Here is a 22354-nt window from a genome sequence, read left to right as displayed (position 1 = left end):
TCTATTTAAGAAAAATACATTTCATAATTAGGAATGTAGAATGTTCTGGGAAAAAAACAAGAATAGACTAGTGCACATACCTGTACACACATGCTAAAACATTGCTAATGTTAGTAACAGCTGTCCTTTTTAACATTTCATTGCTCGTGTTAGTAACAGCTGTCCTTTTTAACATTTCATTTTGGTGTGACTTGTTTAGGAGTAAATCAGGGGTGGGAAACAATACAAAACCTCACACAAAAATATGATTGGTTTACACAAATAACACACTTACACATTACAGAAGCCAGCAGCACTTCTTCAGGCAGTATGATGCTTTTTGGATGTTCGTTTATTACCAGAGCAGGACGTATCTGTGAGAGTGGTAACCTGACAATGTAATACAAAGATCTCACATCATTGCAATAGCACCAAAAATACCACTAGAGGGCACTCCTGACCTAGCCCAGAGACCTCTGCAGGCCAGATAAGAGGATGATGAAATGAGCTGCTATGAAGATGATCACAAGTGCCATAGCAGCTTTACACTTCCGGACAGGTGTGGTTACTATTCTGCAGTTCAAGTGAACATGTGTATTTCTCTATGGAATCTCCTCTAGTACCCTTACTGGTTACAGTAAGATAGATGATGAGTGACGTCTGGTAGATGATGATTCTCTGTGGCAGTCAGATTCCTGGTGTCTATTCTCAGCAGCTTTGCTTCAGTGAGCTGTGTGTTTCCATATCTGTTTCTGTCTGTAGGGAGACCCAGATCAAAGAGCAGATGGGGAGGAGGGTGAGTGGCGGATCGGAGGGGTGAGGGAGTGGGGAGGGTGTCACTCGAGTGATTGTTCTGTTTGAATCCCAGTACTCCCAGCCCCAACAGACAGCTATTAGTCCCACTTAGAATGATCTGCAGCCATGATGATGATGATGATGCGCATCTGAATTTGAAATCCTTCAGAAGTTCTTTTCATTCCAGACTCCAACCAACTCAGGGGTATTACACTGAGTTAGAGCCAGATACAGTGCATGAGAGCAATAGATATACAAAATGTTTATAGATCTGTCTATTGTCCTGGCTAGAGTGGATTTGTGTGTCACTATCTGGATCATGGTCTGTCTGTGTGATTCCATGGTTAGCAATGGAAGCTATGGGAAAGAAAGGGGAATGTATCATTAGGTTATGGTGTCATGTTCCCTCAGACTCCATCAGTACATAGCTAGAATAGCAGTTATGAGTGTCCCTGCCAAACCTAGGATTACAATGCCATATGATCTTATTTTGAGCGGTAAGAACAGAACCGTCAAAGTAGATTTTTTTGTTGCTATTTCTATTACATTAAGCTAACCAATGAAATTCTTCACCATGAGCTGTGTATTCAATGCTGGAGACTGAATGGTAAAAGGATGTACAGAGTCTGAGACAGTGAGATGTTAATTGTGTATGCGTAACAGTACTGAGTCTAATCAAGGCCTCAGTTTTAATTAGCAGTTCTTTCTCTATCTGCATCTGATGATAGTGAAATACCACACAGCCAAAATAACCATGCACTCTTCTCACAGCTCTTCTATGTGTCTTGGTCTGAGACAAGATTATCAGTGGCACATCTAGCCGGGATATTGCAAATCCTTGATGTAGTGCAATGCTAGCTCTTTTATTGATCAAGTTTCACATCAACTGCTGCTCAATGCTGCAACGATTTGTTCTATTTAAATGCAGTTGATATGATACTACGAGACTACGACACAAGATGAATGTGTTCTCTATGTTTAGCTAAGCAAAGGTCAGTGTTTTGAGAGTGAGGCACAGACTCTTTTTCCATACATGTGCTCTTTAGACCCGTCAGGCACAGTGGCCCAGGCTGTCTGAACAAGACCCATGACGTCCTCCTTTCACCTCATAAATGTGATAAAAAATTTACATTCAGGGCTCAGCCTTCCTCAATGCTGTGGCTCGGAGTATGTGTGTGTGAGAGTGAGCGAGATAGCGTGACAGAGAGATAGGGAAAGTGTGTGTGCTTGCTTGCTGGGGATAACTACAGGGCAGGGGGCAGACACTGAGGTCACATGGCTGTTGTCTCTGTTTTCCTGTTGGTCTCCTACACAAACACACAGTGTTGTTTATGAAAGCAAACCTCTCTCTCATCGGGACAAAAGGGTTCTGGACTGGTAAAAAGACAGTAGTTGAGTTTTGTTGGTGGGTGTTTTCTAGTGGAAGTTTCCGTCGAGTCCTGGAACAGTGCGTGTTTATGGGTCAGGTTGGGGGAGCATGGGCGTTTAGGATGTCAGGAGATACGGAGAACAGGACAGCTGCTGAGTCATGGACAAACTATTGAGGGAAAGTGCAAACAATTCCTGTTTGAGTTTGAGAGAGGGGAGAAGAGAGAAAGAGAGGGAGAAGAGAGAAAGAGAGAGTGTGTGTGTGTGTGTGTGTGTGTGTGTGTGTGTGTGTGTGTGTGTGTGTGTGTGTGTTTGTACCTAAGGGGGTGGTGATGCGTTTCTGTGTCCTGGTCAGGCTTTCTGATTGGGTTTCTGTACTCCAAAGGCAGTGATGAAGACGTTGACTACTACGATGACGAAGACGAGGCCTGTGGCCAGGTTCTCCATTACATTCAGCCTGAAGTGTTTACTTTGGTCATTCAGGTTCCACCGCACTTTGGAGAGAACAGGGGAAATTGGTACAGATGAGCTTTACAAACACTCACAGCATGCACTCGCAAACACATAGACTCCCTCTCTCACACATACACACAGATAACTCTACACACACATAAAAAGTATAATCCTGATTGAGTGATAGCGACTAGCCCGGGACTGGAGCCAATCCAGTGACATACTGCTTTGTACTCGGTGCTCTGTATAAGTGTCTCTCAGGCCTGGTCCTCATGTACCCCGGACTGAACTCTGCCAACTCTCTGCTGCTCAGCTCAGAGGAAACATATGTGTGACCAGGACACAGTGAGTATAAAGAACAAAAAGAATAGCTTAACACTGCAGTGGGCTAAAATCAGGGTCACACAGAGTGTTCTTGGTAGTCTTAAACAAATCTACTTTGAAACAAACACATACTGTACACCTCACACACATGGCTATGGGCTGTACCATGTCAGATATAGAGTTGAAATGTATTCAATTTTGAGTTTGCATCCCAATATTAAGCTGTATATACATCACAGAAGACTGAAATATAACAAAAGTGTTTGACATAGAAACACCAGATTTTCATTGTTTAAATGTTTTTTATGTTTATTAATTATGAAATTATGAAAAATATTAACAACGTTCCACCCAGGAGACCACTAGAGGGCGATTTGGTCATTTGACTGCTGGAAAGAGCTACGTCTATTCTTTTACAGAGGGGCATGGTTAATGGAATCTATGAATATATGTGTAGTGGATGTAGATGTTCTGATCATCTTATGTACTTGTGTACCACAGGAGGCTGCTGAGAGGAGGACGGCTCATAATAATGTCTGGAATGGAGCTAATGGAATGGCATCAAACACCTGGAAACCATGTGTTTGACGTATTTGATACCATTCCACCTATTCTTCTCCAACCATTACCATGAGCCCATCCTGCCCAATTAAGGTGCCACCAACCTCCTATGGTGTGTACGTGCATGTGTGTGTGGGGGGCAGATTATAAGATGTTAAACGGTGTGAGAAACCCTGCCTGTGTCTCTGGCTGTTTGTGTCTGGCCCAGGCCAGGGGGGATGGTATGTAGGACATTCACAGCACGCACCACCAATTTAGTATTTAATAGAACTCCCATTAGCCAAGGCAGCAGCTACTCTTCCTGGGGTCCAAACAAGAATAAAACAATTGCATCACAACAAAACAACAGCCTACATCATAAATAAAACTATACATCATACAAGACATGACTACAATATTTATCTATTATAACAAATGTACAATATAAAATGTACAATACTACAATAATACAACACCACAATGTGTGTGTGTGTAGAGTGCATGTGTTAGAGTGTGTGTGCGAATGCATGTGTCTCTTCACAGTCCGTGTTGTGAGGTGTTGTTTTATCAGTTTTTTTTATCCGATTTTACTGCTTGCTTGAGTTACTTGATGTGGAACAGAGTTCCATTTAGTCATGGCACTATGCAGTACGTTGCGCTTCCCAGAGTCTGTTCTGGAGTTATGGACTGTGAAGAGACCCCTGGTGGCATGTTTGTTGGGGTATGGGTGTCTGAGCTGTGTGTTAGCTGTTTGAACAGTCAGTTCGAATGGTCAAAGACAGAGAGGAGGGGGGGGGGGGTAAAGGGGGGTCAGGGGGAAAGAGAATGGGAGAGAAGGGGGGTAGAGGGGGAAAGGGGAGGTGAGGTTCTAGGGTCAGGAATGAGGAGCAGATGCATTATGGGTGATGAAGAGCGAAAAGCAGGGCAAAGGGAATGGTAGAGGAGATATGGAAGGTGGAGAAGGGAGAGGGGGGGTTTGGGGAGGAACAAGAGAGAATGAGAGGATGGGGGAGTGGAGGTATGGGTTGAGCAACGGTCAATAGGGAGAAGAGGGACGGGTGAGAGAAACGGGGAGAGTGTGATGGCTCTCTGACATGCAGGTTCAGTATCTCTCCGACATATGATCCCTTCAAATGGAGTTTACTAGTGGAAAAGTAAAGAAGCCTTGTGACTTAGTGAATGACTGTGAATGCAGAGAGAGAGTGGTTAAAAACATATGGGCTGAACATCCTAAGTGTTTTCCTACCAGAGACTGTAAGAGATTAATTACAGTGATGTGACCTGCACCATTCATTAACTATCTGGTTTCACAAGAAAATACAATTTAAACCAGAGTGACATGGTGCAGAAATCATGGGAGCAAACGTGAGGGCAGTGATGTAGACATGATGAAGAGCAGTCTCTGTGATATAGACATGATGAAGAGCAGTCTTTGTAATGTAGACATGATGAAGAGCAGTCTATGTGATGTAGACATGATGAAGAGCAGTCTCTGTAATGTAGACATGATGAAGAGCAGCCTCTGTGATGTAGACATGATGAAGAGCAGTCTCTGTCCAGTGCTGAAGATCAAGGTCACTGTCAGCCTGTAAGGTCACACCTGAAGAATTCAATCTTCAACACCCCCATCTTCATCATCACACACACACACACACACACACACACACACACACACACAGTCTTATACCTTGTGGGGACACACAATTCAGTCCCATTCAAAATCCTATTTTCCCTAACTCTAAACCCTAACCTTAACCCTAGCTCCTAACCCTAACCCTTAACGTAATTCTAACCCTAACACTAATTTTAACCTTAACCCCAAACCCCCTAGAAATAGCATTTGACCTTGTGGGGACCAACAAAATGTTCCCAGTTGGTCAAATTTTTGTTTGTTTACTATTCTTGTGGGACTTCTGGTTCCCACAAGAATAGTTAAACACGTCCACACGCGCCGCACGCACGCACGCGCACACACACACACACACACACACACACACACACACACACCACACACACACACACACACACACCCAACACACACACACAACACACAACACACACACACACACACACACACACACACACACACAACACACACACACACACACACACACACACACACACCACAAAACCGTCTCTCGGGTCAGCCTGCTGACAGCACAACTAAAACCCGGTGAACTCTGACCTGGTCACATGCCTGGTTGCCATGGCTACAGCACCTCAGCAACGCTGCAGTAGGTAATTGGTTGTATGTCAGGAAACATTGGACTTGATAGGTATGAGGTCATCCTCAGTTAAGGTCAACACAAAGTGTTGAGGGAGGAGGAAGTTAGAAAATACATGTTCACTGATGAAGATGAGACACAAAAGGCTCATGAAGATTGAGAGACACAAGGGGCTCCATTTAGATAGCGTGCATGAGCGGGGCTAGTGTCAAAAGAGTCCATAATACAGCAATCATTACGCAGGTTTAGAATGCAACTGTCTAATGTAGGCCTATTTGATGCAAACGCAAAAGTGTTGCATTCAATATGCTTTTTGTAAAAATGTCCCCCAGAGATACAGTGTTGTTATACTCACCGATGAAGATGAGGAGGACCCCCACAGTGACCTGCAGGCTGAGGGAGATGCTGATGAGAGTGATGAGGGGAGTGTACAAGGAGAAGTCTGGCCCCTGCTCCAGGACAGCCTTCAGCTGGGAAGCGTTGGCCATGAGCAGGGCTACGTCCAGCATGCTCTCTGCTGCACTCTTCTTATTGGCATAGTGGTTCATGTTCAGGAGAGCAGAGGGGCTGCCACCGTGCCAGACACCTGTATGGGGGACCTGGAGACACAAACACATGTCAACAATACAATCAGATACACCTGGTTATATTGTTGAAGAACATGCACATAACGCACGTTTTCACATAAACTTCCCATTGACATCAATTCATGATTTAGACTTGCTTTTTAGGTGGAAGTTTAGCTTAGCAAGATTCATCTGACAATGAGACCAAACATAGTCAGTGATCATCTATGATGTGTTAATGCTGTTATCATATGCACCACTATCATATTATAACAGTAAAGGCATTATGAAAGAAACATGAGTAAACAAACACTCCCATTAAGTGCAGGCAAACACACAAACACCTTGGCTAAGTCCTAGACTATGAGCTCATCTCTGCGGATATCCCCCCAACCCCGACACCCCTAACACACACACTACGCACCTACACCCCTTCACCCAGTTACACTGCATGCTATCTGTATGTTTACATTGCAAACCTGTCTATGTTTACAAACACACACTAGTGGCCCAACACTGTGGCTGTGGGGTTAGTGAGGACTTTCCGGGACAGAGGAACAACACCAGGTGCAGGTCGAGGACACTTCAGGACAGGGATCTCTGGTCGTGAAGGGATACTGCTACTTTGTTCCTGCCCTGTGTGGGAACTGTACATTAACTTTGTCAACCTGATCATTTAAGTAGCCTACTGAATGTGAATGCATTATATTTTTGTATATGTCATAAAATGAATAATGAATACATTAAAGTCATATTATATGTCTGAGATGAATGGAGGATGTATGATTAAATGAATCAGTTCCTCCAGGTATTGATTCCTCTATGGCTGATGATGTTAGATAGCAGGTCATATGGGGAGTTCAGGGCTGCTCTGATGACTGTGTCCCATTTAGCTCCCACCGAGTTCTGTTCAGGGGCCTCAGTTATCAAAGTGCGTGCGCACAAAAAATATGRGCGTCAGTTTTCCCACAAAGGTCGGTATTTATCCATTTTGAACTTGACAGGAAAGTGTGCGCTTCTCCACGCAAATCTCAAACCATGTGTGCACACAAGTTGATCAACTGTATTGCAAGCAAATGTTGTTGTTTAGGTGTACACGAAGGTGTTTGATGCACAGGAATTATAATAATGGTAGGCTAATAAAAACATTAACTCGTTTGCCTAGTGATAAAACAGATGCATTTGCAGTTGGTAAGAAGATCGCATAACAGCATCTCGCCTAATATATTTATTTTAATTTTATTATATAGGCCTAAATCATAGTCATATTGCTCTTTTTCTGACATGACTTGTTTATTCCCGCTACACATCAAATATTAGGCTACCATTTATCCATCGCTCATTCAATAGCCACCTATGCGCGAAAGTAAACAGACTGTAGGCTACAGTATTGCTGTGCGATAGGAGCGGAACATAATAGCCTATTTAATCTCAGAGCCTATATCAAGGCAGGAGATAGAAATACAATCTATTGATAAACTAAATATTGAACAGGAATTCGTATTTTGTATAYAAGTGTTGGCTGTAGTAGCATTTACTTATAAATTGTTCGAAAGGTCAATCAATCTTGCAGAATGCGCAGCAGGTGTTTGGCACTCCCTACACCTGGCATTAAAAAAAAAAAAGTCCCTGCAAAAGATGAAAACATTCTGCCCACACCTCTACAGAAATCTGATGACATTTGCCATTGCGATATATATTTTTTAAATTATCATTGCCAAGTTCCAACACCTCCAAATCATACAGCAAATGAGGGCGTTATGTTACCGTAAAATAGGGAATGGAGGGCGTTTTCCAGGCGGGTTGTAGCGCTCGTTCACGACCCCACGAATATATTATGGTCGGATTATTCATTGAAAACATTCATACAGTATATACAGTATATGATGCGTGCGACAGTTTGATCAATCCCAATAATTTGTTGCGATGATTTAGTACAACATTTACGCACGGTTGATAAATGAGGCCCCTGATCCTAAAGTTGGAATCGTTAATGGTGAAACTGCCACATCCGTTTGGGATGCTACAACAACAAAGCAGTTACTGCAAACAACGAACAGTTTTTTCCCCCTTGGCCATCATTGCCTGGAGATAGAACAGCAGAATATGCACGGCATTTTTTTTTATCACACTGTTCGATGCACCACACCTCTGATAAGTCCACAGAACAAAAACTAGAAGAAAGCTGCTGGGGCGGACAATGGCGCTGTTCCCCTAATGCGGATTCCATCTTTAAAGTGCTGCTGACTAAATGTTTTGCAATGACTGAACAACTAGGCTTCCTGATGAAAGTGAACTTGAAGTCATGCTAAACCATCTCCAATGCATTAACAACCATTCAATGACATTGAACCATTGGATGCATGTATCCCCCCTCTCTCCAACAGCTGTGGAGGACTGGCTGTTAAATTGTCAGTGCTGTGTCACAGTGCTGTGTACATACAATCTTCCTTCCTTCCCTCTGTTCCAGTAATAGAGACAGTGGATGAGAGGGGCGGTAGGCTTTACAGCAGAGAGAGACAGTCAGAGGTTCTGTTTTAGGAAGGGGAGAACAGAACCCTCTAATTTACCACAGAGCTGAGCTGAATTACCATGCCTTCAGGAAGAAACTGGCAACGTTGGTGCAGTAACCCGAGAGAGATGGGTGTGTTCTCTGCAGTAGCTGGTGTGTTGATTAGCCACCCAATATCCCTTAAATGTTGAGGTGGTTAGGCTATATGATGAGCTTTACAATTATGTGAGGAAACTGTACCCGGCTAGATGCATTTAAAAATCTAAAGTACCCCTGTGCTTTTTGGGGCGTGGCCTGACCTATATTTATGGCATGGCTCCTATTGTGCTGCACATCTGTGCAATGTTCACAAAATATCTGGATCAGGATCCTTCCCATCAGGATATGCTATTGAATCAATCCTGAATAGACATATTAAACCAAGAAAAAACCCTTACAACCCAGACTGTGAGCCTTTATAGAGTTAGTGCACTAAGCATTGCAYGGTCACACAAACTAAACAACTCTTAAAAACATACCCTCTGTGTTCCTAAAGAACTGACGTCACACTCGTGTCCTTGTGATAAGTGACAGACACTCATCAGTACAACACAAGACATGCAAACAGATAAAATAACACCTTACTGCACAAAGGGGACTGTGAAGAGACACAACCATTTTTTATATCTTGTATTGTAATTTGCACTGTACTATGTACAGTGGGCTCCCGGGTGGCGCAGTGGTCTAAGGCACTGCATCTCAGTGCAAGAGACGTCTCTACAGACCCTGGTTCGATTCCAGGCTGTATCACAACCGGCTGTGATTGGGAGTCCCATAAGGCGGTGCACAATTGGCCCAGCGTCATCCGGGTTAGGGTTTGGCCGGGGTATGGCGTCATTGCTCTTAACTGACTTGCCTAGTTAAATAAAAAATMTATTAGATATTGTGTGTATGTAGGCTATGTGTGACATTTTAAATGTGGATCCTAATGAATACCAAATACTTGAGCGAAACACAGTGATCTCTGTGCTGAACACTGTCACGACCTGCCAGGGTCACCTGCTCTCTTCTCACACACTGAACCCACTCAGAGGACATTCAAGGACAGCCCTTATGCCTTAATCAATAGGTCTTATGTGAGCCGGGAAACCACAGGTTCTGAAGGTGTAGGCTATCCATAGGACTGACATAGGACTGACACTGCAGTCTGGGAAACCTGCCTCATTCAATTTCTTCATCGCTGGCTGAGGCTGGCTGACACAACAGAATGATAGTGGTAATTTGGCATGATTGAGCATGAGCAATGGCATAGGTCCAAAAACAAGTGCACACCACACACACACACGCACGTGCACACACACATACTTCACTTTTTATTAAAAGTACAGAAAGCAACCGACTGACTGACACAGTTCTGTATTTGAATAGAACTCTCGATTGAAAAGTATACACGAATAAAGCATGTATTAGCATATGATTGCGCTGACGTTCTCTACTGGAGAGGCAGTGTTAGTCAATCACTCTGCAGGTCCATTGTTATTCTGCCTGACCAAAAAACGGACGGTCCACTATTTTGTTACTATGAATTATTCAGCTCAACAATCCCCGTGTGAGGGAGAGAGAGAGGGGAGAGAAACGGATATTTTGCTTTTTTTATTTTTTTTATTTTTTAAATAAGCCTTTATTGRAAATGTAAGAAGTGCACAGAGATTCAGTGCAGCATCCATTATATAATTTATTATATTTCACCTTTATTTAACCAGGTAGGCCAGTAGAGAACAAGTTCTCATTTACAACTGCGACCTGGCCAAGATAAAGCAAAGCAGTGTGACAAAAACAACAACACAGAGATACACATGGGATAAACAAACGTACAATCAATAACACAATAGAAAAATCTGTATACAGTGTGTGCAAATGAAGAAAGGAGGTAAGGCAATAAATAGGCCATAGTGGTGAAGTAATTACAATTTAGCAATTAACACTGGAGTGATAGATGTGCAGATGAGGATGTGCAAGTAGAAATACTGGTGTGCAAAAGAGCAGAAAAACAAAAACAAATATGGGGATGAGGTAGGTAGTTGGTTGGATGGGCTATTTACAGATGGGCTGTGTACAGCGATCGGTAAGCTGCTCTGACAGCTGATGCTTAAAGTTAGTGAGGGAGATATAAGTCTCCAACTTCAGTGTTTTTTGCAATTCGTTCCAATCATTGGCAGCAGAGAACTGGAAGGAAAGGTGGCCAAYGGAGGTGTTGGCTTTGGGGATGACCAGTGAAAAATACCTGCTGGAGTGTGTGCTACGGGTGGGTGTTGCTATGGTGACCAGTAAGCTGAGATAAGGTTGGAGCTTTAACTAGCAAAGACTTATAGATTACCTGGAGCCAGTGGGTTTGGCGACGAATATGTAGCGAGGACCAGCCAACGAGAGCATACAGGTCGCAGTGGTGGGTAGTATATGGGGCTTTGGTGACTTAACGGATGGCAATGTGATAGACTGCATCCAATTTGCTGAGTAGAGTGTTGGAGGCTATTTCGTAAATGACATCGCCGAAGTCAAGGACCGGTAGGATAGTCAGTTTTACGAGGGTATGTTTGGCAGCATAATCAATAAAAGGAAAACAATAAAGCCAAATGCTAAATGTACAGTTAATTGTCATCCCCTCTCCACTCATCCACAAAACCAAGTGCTCCCTCCACCTCTGAACGAAACACGTCCCTGTAACATGTTGGTCTCAAGCCCAGAAGATCTTTCAGTGACAGGATATGACAATATCAAGCGTAATTCTTCAGTCATTAGACCTTAGAGAACAATCACCACATCCTGCCTTTGACCAGACTCAACTGTGTGTTTCTTGCCTAGGCCTAAATACACAGCTCTCTTAGCCCGAGAGAGAGAGAGGGAGAGAGAGAGGGGTAGAGAGAGAGCGAAAGTGAGGGAGAGAGAGAGAGGGAGAGAAACTGAGAGAGTGTAGAAGGTCGCTGCAGCAGTCATTTAGAATAGCTGGAGATAGCTGCCCACGTAGTTGAGTAATAACGCTCAAAGGAAATCATATGGTGTTACTCTCTGTCTGCATACCTCTCAACACCACCTGCCCAACCCACTACAGTAGGTGTGAATTAAATGTGTCACTGACTGCAGCCCAAGCAGTCCCTAGTGATAACTGTCATAACTGTTTCCTATGCTCTAGTCCGTTACAGCACAGTTACCTGATCTACCTGGAAGACAGCTAGCCTATGTGCTGAGGTAGCCTGGTCCCAGATCTGTAGCCTATACTTTAGCCAACTCTTCTGGCTATCATTGACATGCCACACCTGTTAGTATAGCCTAGTAGCCTACATGTCTCACTTTTGTTTGATTGATTCTGTAGGTTGTCTGTCTTTTCTTTACATTTATAGGGGCATTGAAAAAGCCCCGCAGAATCCATCTGGTCCTAGTAAATACTGGCAGCAGTGCCTGGCTTGCAGCACTCTGGTAGGACCCCCCTCCCCACAACCTCAAACTCCCATTGAAAGTGCTTCTATTCAGTTCAAGTAAGCACAAGCTTTCACAGACTCCAAAACATTTTCTACACACTGTTCTCAGCTTAGTGAAGCCAGATGAAGAAGAACAATTACAGTTGTGAATGACACTATTTTTGTGAAAATAGATTAATCGTCTCATCTAAAAACATACATTTTCTTCACTGTAGATCAAGCTTTCGCACAATGTTCTCGGGGGTTACTGCACCAACGTTGTCAGTCTCTACCTGAAGGCATGGTAATTCAGCTCACCTTAGGGAAGCCCGATGGAGACAAGTTACAGTTGTGAATACTACACTATTGCTGTGAAAATGTATAATTTGTCTAAAAACGTGCATTTTCCTAGATCTGGACACTCAAGACTATATGCTGTCGAACGGCTATACCATAAAAGCTTTCACAGACACAATATTATCGGTTTAGGGAAGCCTGATAAAATACATATTTAGAGTTGTGTATGTAATTTAATTTTTGTGAAAAGTAATTAGTCAAAAAACATGCATTTTCCTTCATCTGGGTACCCAGACTAGGCTGTTGATATATACCATACAAGCACATAGACTTTCACAGACTTTAAGCTTATCCTCACTTTGGGCTGACTCTGACTAAAAAAATCCACTGTGTGAGAAGTGAACTCATTTAACCCCAGACCAGCATCAATGAACAGCTATGCCTACTCTCAGTGTTTTAATCTGTGAATGGGGGTTTTCTAAACTGCCAGACAGTTGTGGTGCTAGTCTGCTATTCCCTAGTAGACTGAGGGGCAGGTTGGGCTCTAGGCTATACAAAAGGGACACTCTCTGGGATACGTACTGTACACTATGGTTACAATTCTGTCTCTTTAGCCAACTGCATTGTCAGGAAAAAGAATGGCAACCAGAATAGGCGACATCCTGAAAATTCCATCCTTATAAGAATATAAGATAACAGAGTGTAGCATTTATGCAGACCAAGTTGCATTTATCATCAGAATGTATTTTATTCTGTTCTTGCTTGACTTGCAGGATGCGTGGTTGGGTTTTAAATGAAGAGGATGCTGCTACAGGATGTGTGTCACTCTTTGCCTCTCTATCTCTCTGCATCAGCACTTCTGTGTTCTCCATCCATCATGTCCCATCAGTCTCCTCTGCTCACCTCAGATTCTGGCCTGTGTCCAGCCCAGGGATCGACACAACTGTATTTAATTTTCATGGTTCTCTGAAGGGCTTTAAGTTTTACATCCCACCGGAAACATATGCAAACACTGCTATTCCAAAGCACAGTATACTGTAGCTTACCTACATTACATTGGCAATGCAATGCAACCCAACTTAGCCTGTAACCTATAGCCTGTAGCTCCCATTATTAAATCCGGACCTCAAGGCTTCGCAGCACTGTTGGTTTACCATATTCCCCTTGAATCAGGCAGCGATTCAAACCTAGAACACCACGTAGGCCTAAGTCGAATCTCTGGCTAGGAGCAGTGGCGACCTGTTATGAGCCATAGCTACAAAAATATATATATACAGTGCCTTGCAAAAGTATTCATCCCCTTTGGCGTTTTTCCTATTTTGTTACATTACAACTTGTAATATAAATAGATTTTTATTTTATATATATATATATATAATACACACCTGTTCTGAAAGGCCCTAGAGTCTGCAACACCACCAAGCAAGCGGCACCACCAAGAAAGCGGCACTAAGACCAAGGAGCTCTCCAAACAGGTCAGGGACAAAGTTGTGGAGAAGTACAGATCAGTGTTGGGTTATAAAAAAATATCAGAAACTTTGATCATCCCACGGAGCACCCTTAAATCCATTATTAAAAAATGGAAAGAATATGGCCCCACAACAAACCTGTCAAGAGAGGGCCACCCACCAAAACATGGACCAGGCAAGGAGGGCATTAATCAGAGGCAACAAAGAGACCAAAGGTAACCCTGAAGGAGCTGCAAAGCTCCACAGCGGAGATTGGAGTATATGTCCATAGGACCACTTTAAGCCGTACACTCGACGGAGCTGGGCTTTACGGAAGCGTGGCCAGAAAAAAGCCATTGCTTAAAGAAAAAAATAAGCAAACACATTTGGTGTATGCCAAAAAGCATTTTGAAGACTCCCCAAACATATGGAAGAAGGTACTCTGGTCAGATGAGACTAAAATGTAGCTTTTTGGCCACCAAGGAAAACGCTATGTCTGGCACAAACCCAACACCTCTCATCACCCAGAGAACATCATCCCCACAGTGAAGCATGGTGGTGGCAGCATCATGCTGTGGGGATGTTTTTCATCGGCAGGGACTGGGACACTGGTCAGAATTGAAGAAATTATGGATGGTGCTAAATACAAGGAAATTCTTGGGGGAAACCTGTTTCAGTCTTCCAGATTTGAGACTGGGACGGAGGTTCACCTTCCAGCAGGACAATGACCCTAAGCATACTACTAAAGCAACACTTGAGTGGTTTAAGGGGAAACATTTAAATGTCTTGGAATGGCTTAATCAAAGCCCAGACCTCAATCCAATTGAGAATCTGTGGTATGACTTGAAGATTGCTGCACACCATCTGAACCCATCCAACTTGAAGGAGCTGGAGCAGTTTTGCCTAGAAGAATGGGCAAAAATCCCAGTGACTAGATGTGCCAAGCGTATAGAGACATACCCCAAGAGACTTGCAGCTTTAATTGCTGCAAAAAGTGGCTCTATAAAGTATTGACTTTGAGGGGGTGAATAGTTATGCACGCTCAAGTTTTAATTTTTTTGGTCTTATTTCTTGTTTGTTTCTAAATAAAAAATATGTTGCATCTTCAAAGTGATAGACATGTTGTGTAAATCAAATGATACAAACCCCCCAAAAATCCATCTAAATTCTAGGTTGTAAGGCTACAAAATAGGAAAAATGCCAAGGAGGGTGAATACTTTCGCATATATGTATCTATGTATACATATATATGTATATATATGTATATACATATACAGTGGGGAGAACAAGTATTTGATACACTGCCGATTTTGCAGGTTTTCCTACTTACAAAGCATGTAGAGGTCTGTAATTTTTATCATAGGTACACTTCAACTGTGAGAGACGGAATCTAAAACAAAAATCCAGAAAATCACATTGTATGATTTTTAAATAATTAATTGCATTTTATTGCATGACATAAGTATTTGATCACCTACCAACCAGTAAGAATCCGGCTCTCACAGACCTGTTAGTTTTTCTTTAAGAAGCCCTCCTGTTCTCCACTCATTACCTGTATTAACTGCACCTGTTTGAACTCGTTACCTGTATAAAAGACACCTGTCCACACACAATCAAACAGATTCCAACCTCTCCACAATGGCCAAGACCAGAGAGCTGTGTAAGGACATCAGGGATAAAATGTAGACCTGCACAAGGCTGGGATGGGCTACAGGACAATAAGCAAGCAGCTTGGTGAGAAGGAAACAACTGTTGGCGCAATTATTAGAAAAATGGAAGAAGTTCAAGATGACGGTCAATCACCCTCCGGTCTGGGGCTCCATGCAAGATTCACCTCGTGGGGCATCAATGATCATGAGGAAGGTGAGGGATCAGCCCAGAACTACACGGCAGGACCTGGTCAATGACCTGAAGAGAGCTGGGACCACAGTCTCAAAGAAAACCATTAGTAACACACTACGCCGTCATGGATTAAAATCCTGCAGCGCACGCAAGGTCCCCCTGCTTAAGCCAGTGCATGTCCAGGCCTGTCTGAAGTTTGCCAATGACCATCTGGATGATCCAGAGGAGGAATGGGAGAAGGTCATGTGGTCTGATGAGACAAAAATAGAGCTTTTTGGTCTAACTCCACTCGCCGTGTTTGGAGGAAGAAGAAGTATGAGTACAACCCCAAGAACACCATCCCAACCGTGAAGCATGGAGGTGGAAACATCATTCTTTGGGGATGCTTTTCTGCAAAGGGACAGGACGACTGCACCATATTGAGGGAGGATGGATGGGGCCATGTATCGCGAGATCTTGGCCAACAACCTCTTCTCCTCAGTAAGAGCATTGAAGATGGGTCGTGGCTGGGTCTTCCAGCATGACAACGACACGAAGCACACAGCCATGGCAACTAAGAGGTGCTCCGGAAGAAGCATCCAAGGTCCTGGAGTGGCCTAGCCAGTCTCCGACCTGAACCCAATAGAAAATCTTTGGAGGGAGCTGAAAGTCCGTATTGCCCAGCCACAGCCCCGAAACCTGAAGGATCTGGAGAAGATCTGTAGGGAGGAGTGGGCCAAAATCCCTGCTGCAGTGTGTGCAAACCTAGTCAAGAACTACAGGAAACGTATGATCTCTGTAATTGCAAACAAAGGTTTCTGTACCAAATATAAGTTCTGCTTTTCTGATGTATCAAATACTTATGTCATGCAATAAAATGCAAATTAATTACTTAAAAATCATACAATGTGATTTTCTGGATTTTTGTTTTAGATTCCGTCTCTCATAGTTGAAGTGTACCTATGATAAAAATTACAGACCTCTACATGCTTTGTAAGTAGGAAAACCTGCAAAATCGGCAGTGTATCAAATACTTGTTCTCCCCACTGTATATGCATATATATACAGTGGGGCAAAAAAGTATTTAGTCAGCCACCAATTGTGCAAGTTCTCCCACTTAAAAAGATGAGAGAGGCCTGTAATTTTCATCATAGGTACACTTCAACTATGACAGACAAAATGAGAAAAAAAAATCCAGAAAATCACATTGAAGGATTTTTTATTAATTTATTTGCAAATTATGGTGGAAAATAAGTATTTGGTCACCTACAAACAAGCAAGATTTCTGGCTCCACAGACCTGTAACTTCTTCTTTAAGAGGCTCCTCTGTCCTCCACTCGTTACCTTATTAATGGCACCTGTTTGAACTTTTATCAGTATAAAGACACCTGTCCACAACCTCAAACAGTCACACTCCAAACTCCACTATGGCCAAGACCAAAGAGCTGTCAAAGGACACCAGAAACAAAATTGTAGACCTGCACCAGGCTGGGAAGACTGAATCTGCAATAGGTAAGCAGCTTGGTTTGAAGAAATCAACTGTGGAGCAATTATTAGGAAATGGAAGACATACAAGACCACTGATAATCTCCCTCGATCTGGGGCTCCACGCAAGATCTCACCCCGTGGGGTCAAAATGATCACAAGAACGGTGAGCAAAAATCCCAGAACCACACGGGGGGACCTAGTGAATGACCTGCAGAGAGCTGGGACCAAAGTAACAAAGCCTACCATCAGTAGCACACTACGCGCCAGGGACTCAAATCCGCAGTGCCAGACGTGTCCCCCTGCTTAAGCCAGTACATGTCCAGGCCCGTCTGAAGTTTGCTAGAGAGCATTTGGATGATCCAGAAGAAGATTGGGAGAATGTCATATGGTCAGATGAAACCAAAATAGAACTTTTTGGTAAAAACTCAACTCGTCGTGTTTGGAGGACAAAGAATGCTGAGTTGCACCAAAGAACACCATACCTACTGTGAAGCATGGGGTGGAAACATGCTTTGGGGCTGTTTTTCTGCAAAGGGACCAGGACGACTGATCCGTGTAAAGGAAGGAATGAATGGGGCCATGTATCAGAGAATTTTGAGTGAAAACCTCCTTCCATCAGCAAGGCATTGAAGATGAAACGTGCCTGGGTCTTTCAGCATGACAATGATCCCAACACACCGCCCGGTCAACGAAGGAGTGGCTTCGTAAGAAGCATTTCAAGGTCCTGGAGTGGCCTAGCCAGTCTCCAGATCTCAAACCCATAAGAAAATATTTGGAGGAGAGTGAAAGTCCGTGTTGCCCAGCAACAGCCCCAAAACATCACTGCTCTAGAGGAGATCTGCATGGAGGAATGGCCAAAATACCAGCAACAGTGTGTGTGAAACTTGTGAAGACTTACAGAAAACGTTTGACCTCTGTCATTGCCAACAAAGGGTATATAACAAAGTATTGAATGAAACTTTTGTTATTGACCAAATACTTATTTTCCACCATAATTTGCAAATAAATTCATAAAAAATCCTACAATGTGATTTTCTGGATTTTTTTTCATCATTTTGTCTGTCATAGTTGAAGTGTACCTATGATCAAAATTACAGACCTCTCTCATCTTTTTAAGTGGTAGAACTTGCACAATTGGTGGCTGACTAAATACTTTTTGCCCCACTGTATATAAATATATATTATATATATATATATATATATATATAACACACATGTGTGTGTATATACATACAAATGTGTGTGTATGTTTTGTTGTGCCTGTTTGCATGTTATTTTTGGCATTAATACGTGTCACATATCAGTTTGCAAACAATGTAAAAAAAAAAAAATATGTAAACAGAGCGTAGGGGTTGGTAATCTTCTCTAGTTGCAGAGAAGTGATTGGCTCAGTGTTCTGTCACTCATGGGGACACTACGTAACCGCAAAATCTACAGGGAGAGCTAGGAAGTTCAAGCCCCCTTGGGTGCTGCCATAGATTACATTATCAGTGCCCGTTATGTCTACTGTAGCTTTGATTGGACTGATCATGTCAACATCATACCTTCAAAATCTTAGCTAGCAAGCTAGACAAGCAGTCATCATCAACAATCATATGAAGAGAAATTATAGATAAAACGTATCGGTGCTCATCAGACATTGACATAAACCATTACGCAACAAGTTGGAAATCGCAAATTCAACAATGAGTGGTTTGGAAGGAATCAGTGGCTAACTGCAAGCGTTGCAAAGCAATCACTATTTTGCTTCCCCTGCCTTCTATTTGGTGGAGGGGGTGTGGTCCAAGTCTGGGTTTAAGAGTCTCTTTTCCAAGCTTAAAAGGATAAACATTCACACACAACACCATGGGCCAGAAAAGGTTGAATACATTGGCCATGCTGTCAATCAAGCATGACTTCTGCTGCATTCAAAACAACTGGAAACTCAGAACTGGGAAATCTCTGACTTCAGTGAGTTCGAGACAACTGGGAACTCTGAAAAAAACGTGCTCCGACTGGACATTTTGAACGGTCATCCAACTCGGAATTCCAAGTTGGGAACCCGGGCCTCTTTCTAAATCTCCGACCTGAAGCTCACTGACGTCATGATTCAACCTTATTTTTTTCAGAGTTCCCAGTTGTCTTGAAAGCACCATAAATCAAGAGAATGCCAGACTTCGATGACAAAGTTACATGACAAAGGTTTCCCAGAAGAAGGACCGCCGTACCACCTTCCTGTTCAAGTGAGCACAGCACAACGGTGAGTCCAAAAATGTATTGTATGCTGCTGCATAAATAATGTAATATTCCAGGGAGATATGTATACTGTAGCTAAGAAATTAATACTAAGTGTATGTTGTGTAGTAAGCTGTTAGTAGCCCATGTGCCTCACCCTAATAATTTGGTCCCTTTCCCCTTCATAACTTAGCCTACTGTTCTGACTTGGTGGTGCACATGTAGCCTATAGCCTGTTTTAGACAAATGTCATCATCGAATATTGTAAGAGCTTTCATTGTCTGCTTATATGCCCCATTTATTTATCCTATAGTTTTGGCTTGGTGTACAGGGAGAATACTGCAAGAATGGCCCATGTTCTAAATTTTGTCGCTGTACATTTCAAAAGTGCTTTACAAACAGTTATATTGACTACGTCCATCTTAGCTCGTTCATTAATGTCTTAATCGAAATGACGGATTGCCTCGTATCCGCTCAAGGTTCCCTTATGCCATAGTTTGTACATCTTAATTGTCAGTAGAAACCACATTTGTTTACGCAAGTCAGTCATATCAGCTATGTTTTAAAAAAAGTCAGTATATGAGGCTGAATGAACTGAATGAACTGTCTCCAGACTCGGATTTGAGCTCAGGCAGTGCAAATTAAATAAAGTCCTCTGTGAGAACAGAAAGCAATTTACACAGCGTCCATGGGACATTATTCACTCTCACTGTGGGGAGACATATTGTAAATTACACCAATTGCACATTGAATCGAGCGTAAAGATATCAATATTCTGTCCTCCGTGACTCAACTGTGACAGTCTCAGGACAGTAGCTAGACATACTGGCAAGCACGCACGCGCACACACTCTCTCTCTCTCTGAAATTTAAAGGGGCTATTTGGGGGACAGGGACAGACTGTTGGGATGACACAATGAAGCTCATTTCCTCCCTCTGTAAAGTGTTATTGCTTTATAAGTACACTAAACTACCTTCCAATAACTGGGGAAATGGGAACACACAATGTCATTAAAAACACTTTACAGGGGTCTAGTTAACACAAAATTGCTAATGAAAGTATTTGATTGAGCACCATCATTTCAATACCATAAATGCATTAAGCAAAATGCGTACACCAAGCCCTTTAGAATTATTTCCACTAAAATTGGATGTGTGATGAAAGAAAGAAAACTGTTTCTTATTGGAACATCGTGTCAGGGATCCAACACAAAGGGCATTCATTATTCACTGGGCCACTTAGGTGCATACAGACACAACTCCTCAAGGGATGCAGACTTTCACCGGAGACCTGGCCAAAAGATGTCAGCCATTTCAGGAAAAGCCAAGTCTTGGTCTGATCCGTAGACTGTCCCAAAACAAAATCTGAATTTCAACTGACTAACCTCACCTACACAATCTATCCTAAGCACTAAAGGGCTCTGCTAACAAGGATTATAATCATTTTTTATTATAACAATAGCCAAGGTTACATTGTGGTGTGCCCTCCAAAACCCTTCTAAACTGAAAATGTGTTGATTACCATAAATGGATATATTACATGATTTTGAAAAATTCTAGTTAGAATTTAATGGTGTTATATATCTGATKTCTGTGCTATAAAAGGTATTGTAAAATGGTGTTATAAAAGGTTGTAAAAAAAATGAAACATTTCCAAAATTGCATCCAATATGGTTCCAAATAAGGATTAATTGGTGGAGATCTTGTAGACACAAAGATATTTAGAGAAAATTATGGTGCACGATATTACAACAGGTTGTTTTGTGTTGATAAAACATTTAGTTAAGCTACAATGTTGTGTTTTTCTTCTTCACATCATGGCATCGCCTTCGATGCTTACATCCCACAAATGAGAGGTGGGGCAGTTGTCTGTGAGGGATCTCACAGCCTCCGCCTCTTTAAACGCAGCAGCCTAAAAACTCACACTGGCACCATGGCAACCAATTTTAGAGCAAGATTAGCTGACTAGCCGCTATCACATTTAGGGAAACTATAATAACAAATATTGTGTGCTTCAGTAAAAGTGTATTTTGTGTCTACAAACATTATTATATTGTTAGTTATATTGTTAGGCCTACATTGGCAGGTTTGGTAGCCTAGCTAAACGGGCGACAGTGGCTACTGTGGATGGCAACATTGCTGCCAGTCCATTACCTCTCTTGAAAGTGAGCTAACTTGTTACTTTGATGCTAAGTAGGTTGCAACTACAGATCATCACTTACCTCCCCTACATTTTCTCTGTCGGCGCTCCCGTTCATTTCCATATTGATGGCAATGTCAGGGGTAAAAAAACAAAAACAAGATGCAAGTTTTGTTTCACATTAAAAAATGTGGAACCAACTTGTCTGCTCGGCGGAGGAAAGTGAGCTCGTGGGTCGCGCGCGCTGTGGAATGGGGGACGGCTCACCCAATCCTCGACGATTTGGATCAACTGCATAAATCCTGCTGTATGTATCCTATTATTATACACCCCGAATAATAATAGCTTGCCTGGGGACCAAAAGTTGCTCTGGCATAGCTACATAGATTGAAAATACCACATTTGAAGACCAAAGTCCAGGATTGTTGTCTACAAATAAAATACATTATTATTGAAACATAGGCCTGGATGTATATTTATGATCATGCTAGTACATTTAAAAAATATATTATATCAATGAATTATACAAACAAAGATGTATGTAATATTAGTTAGAGCAGGGAACTCAAATTAATTATTAAATTATTAATTAATCATATCTTCAGGCTAACCTGAATCAGAGGACAGTTGAGTGGATTGTCTTTTTGCAGGTTAGGTTAATGATTTTCACAATGAGAAAGGCACTCATTTGTTTTGCTATGTTTGTTATCATAGATGGGCCTACTGCAAGTCATGCACAGGGTTCACTCTT

The 22354-nt window shown here is 42.4% G+C and overlaps 1 protein-coding gene across 1 annotated transcript; it reads right to left on the bottom strand.

The window, feature by feature from the left end:
- Window positions 1-53: 53 nt before the first annotated feature.
- Window positions 54-21840, bottom strand: LOC111977157 (ninjurin-1-like). The gene is made up of 4 exons (XM_024006482.2): window positions 21686-21840; window positions 6040-6283; window positions 2461-2636; window positions 54-1131 (listed from the first exon to the last, which is right to left on the bottom strand). The coding sequence occupies exons 1-3, from the start codon at window positions 21725-21727 to the stop codon at window positions 2494-2496; spliced, it is 429 nt and encodes a 142-aa protein (XP_023862250.1). The 5' UTR covers window positions 21728-21840; the 3' UTR covers window positions 54-1131; window positions 2461-2493.
- Between the last annotated feature and the right edge of the window lie 514 nt (window positions 21841-22354).

This window comes from Salvelinus sp. IW2-2015, linkage group LG17, assembly GCF_002910315.2.
Source record: "Salvelinus sp. IW2-2015 linkage group LG17, ASM291031v2, whole genome shotgun sequence".
Taxonomy (NCBI): Eukaryota; Metazoa; Chordata; class Actinopteri; order Salmoniformes; family Salmonidae; genus Salvelinus; species Salvelinus sp. IW2-2015.
Note: the sequence above shows the minus strand (reverse complement) of the source record. Positions and strands in the feature narration are given on the sequence as shown.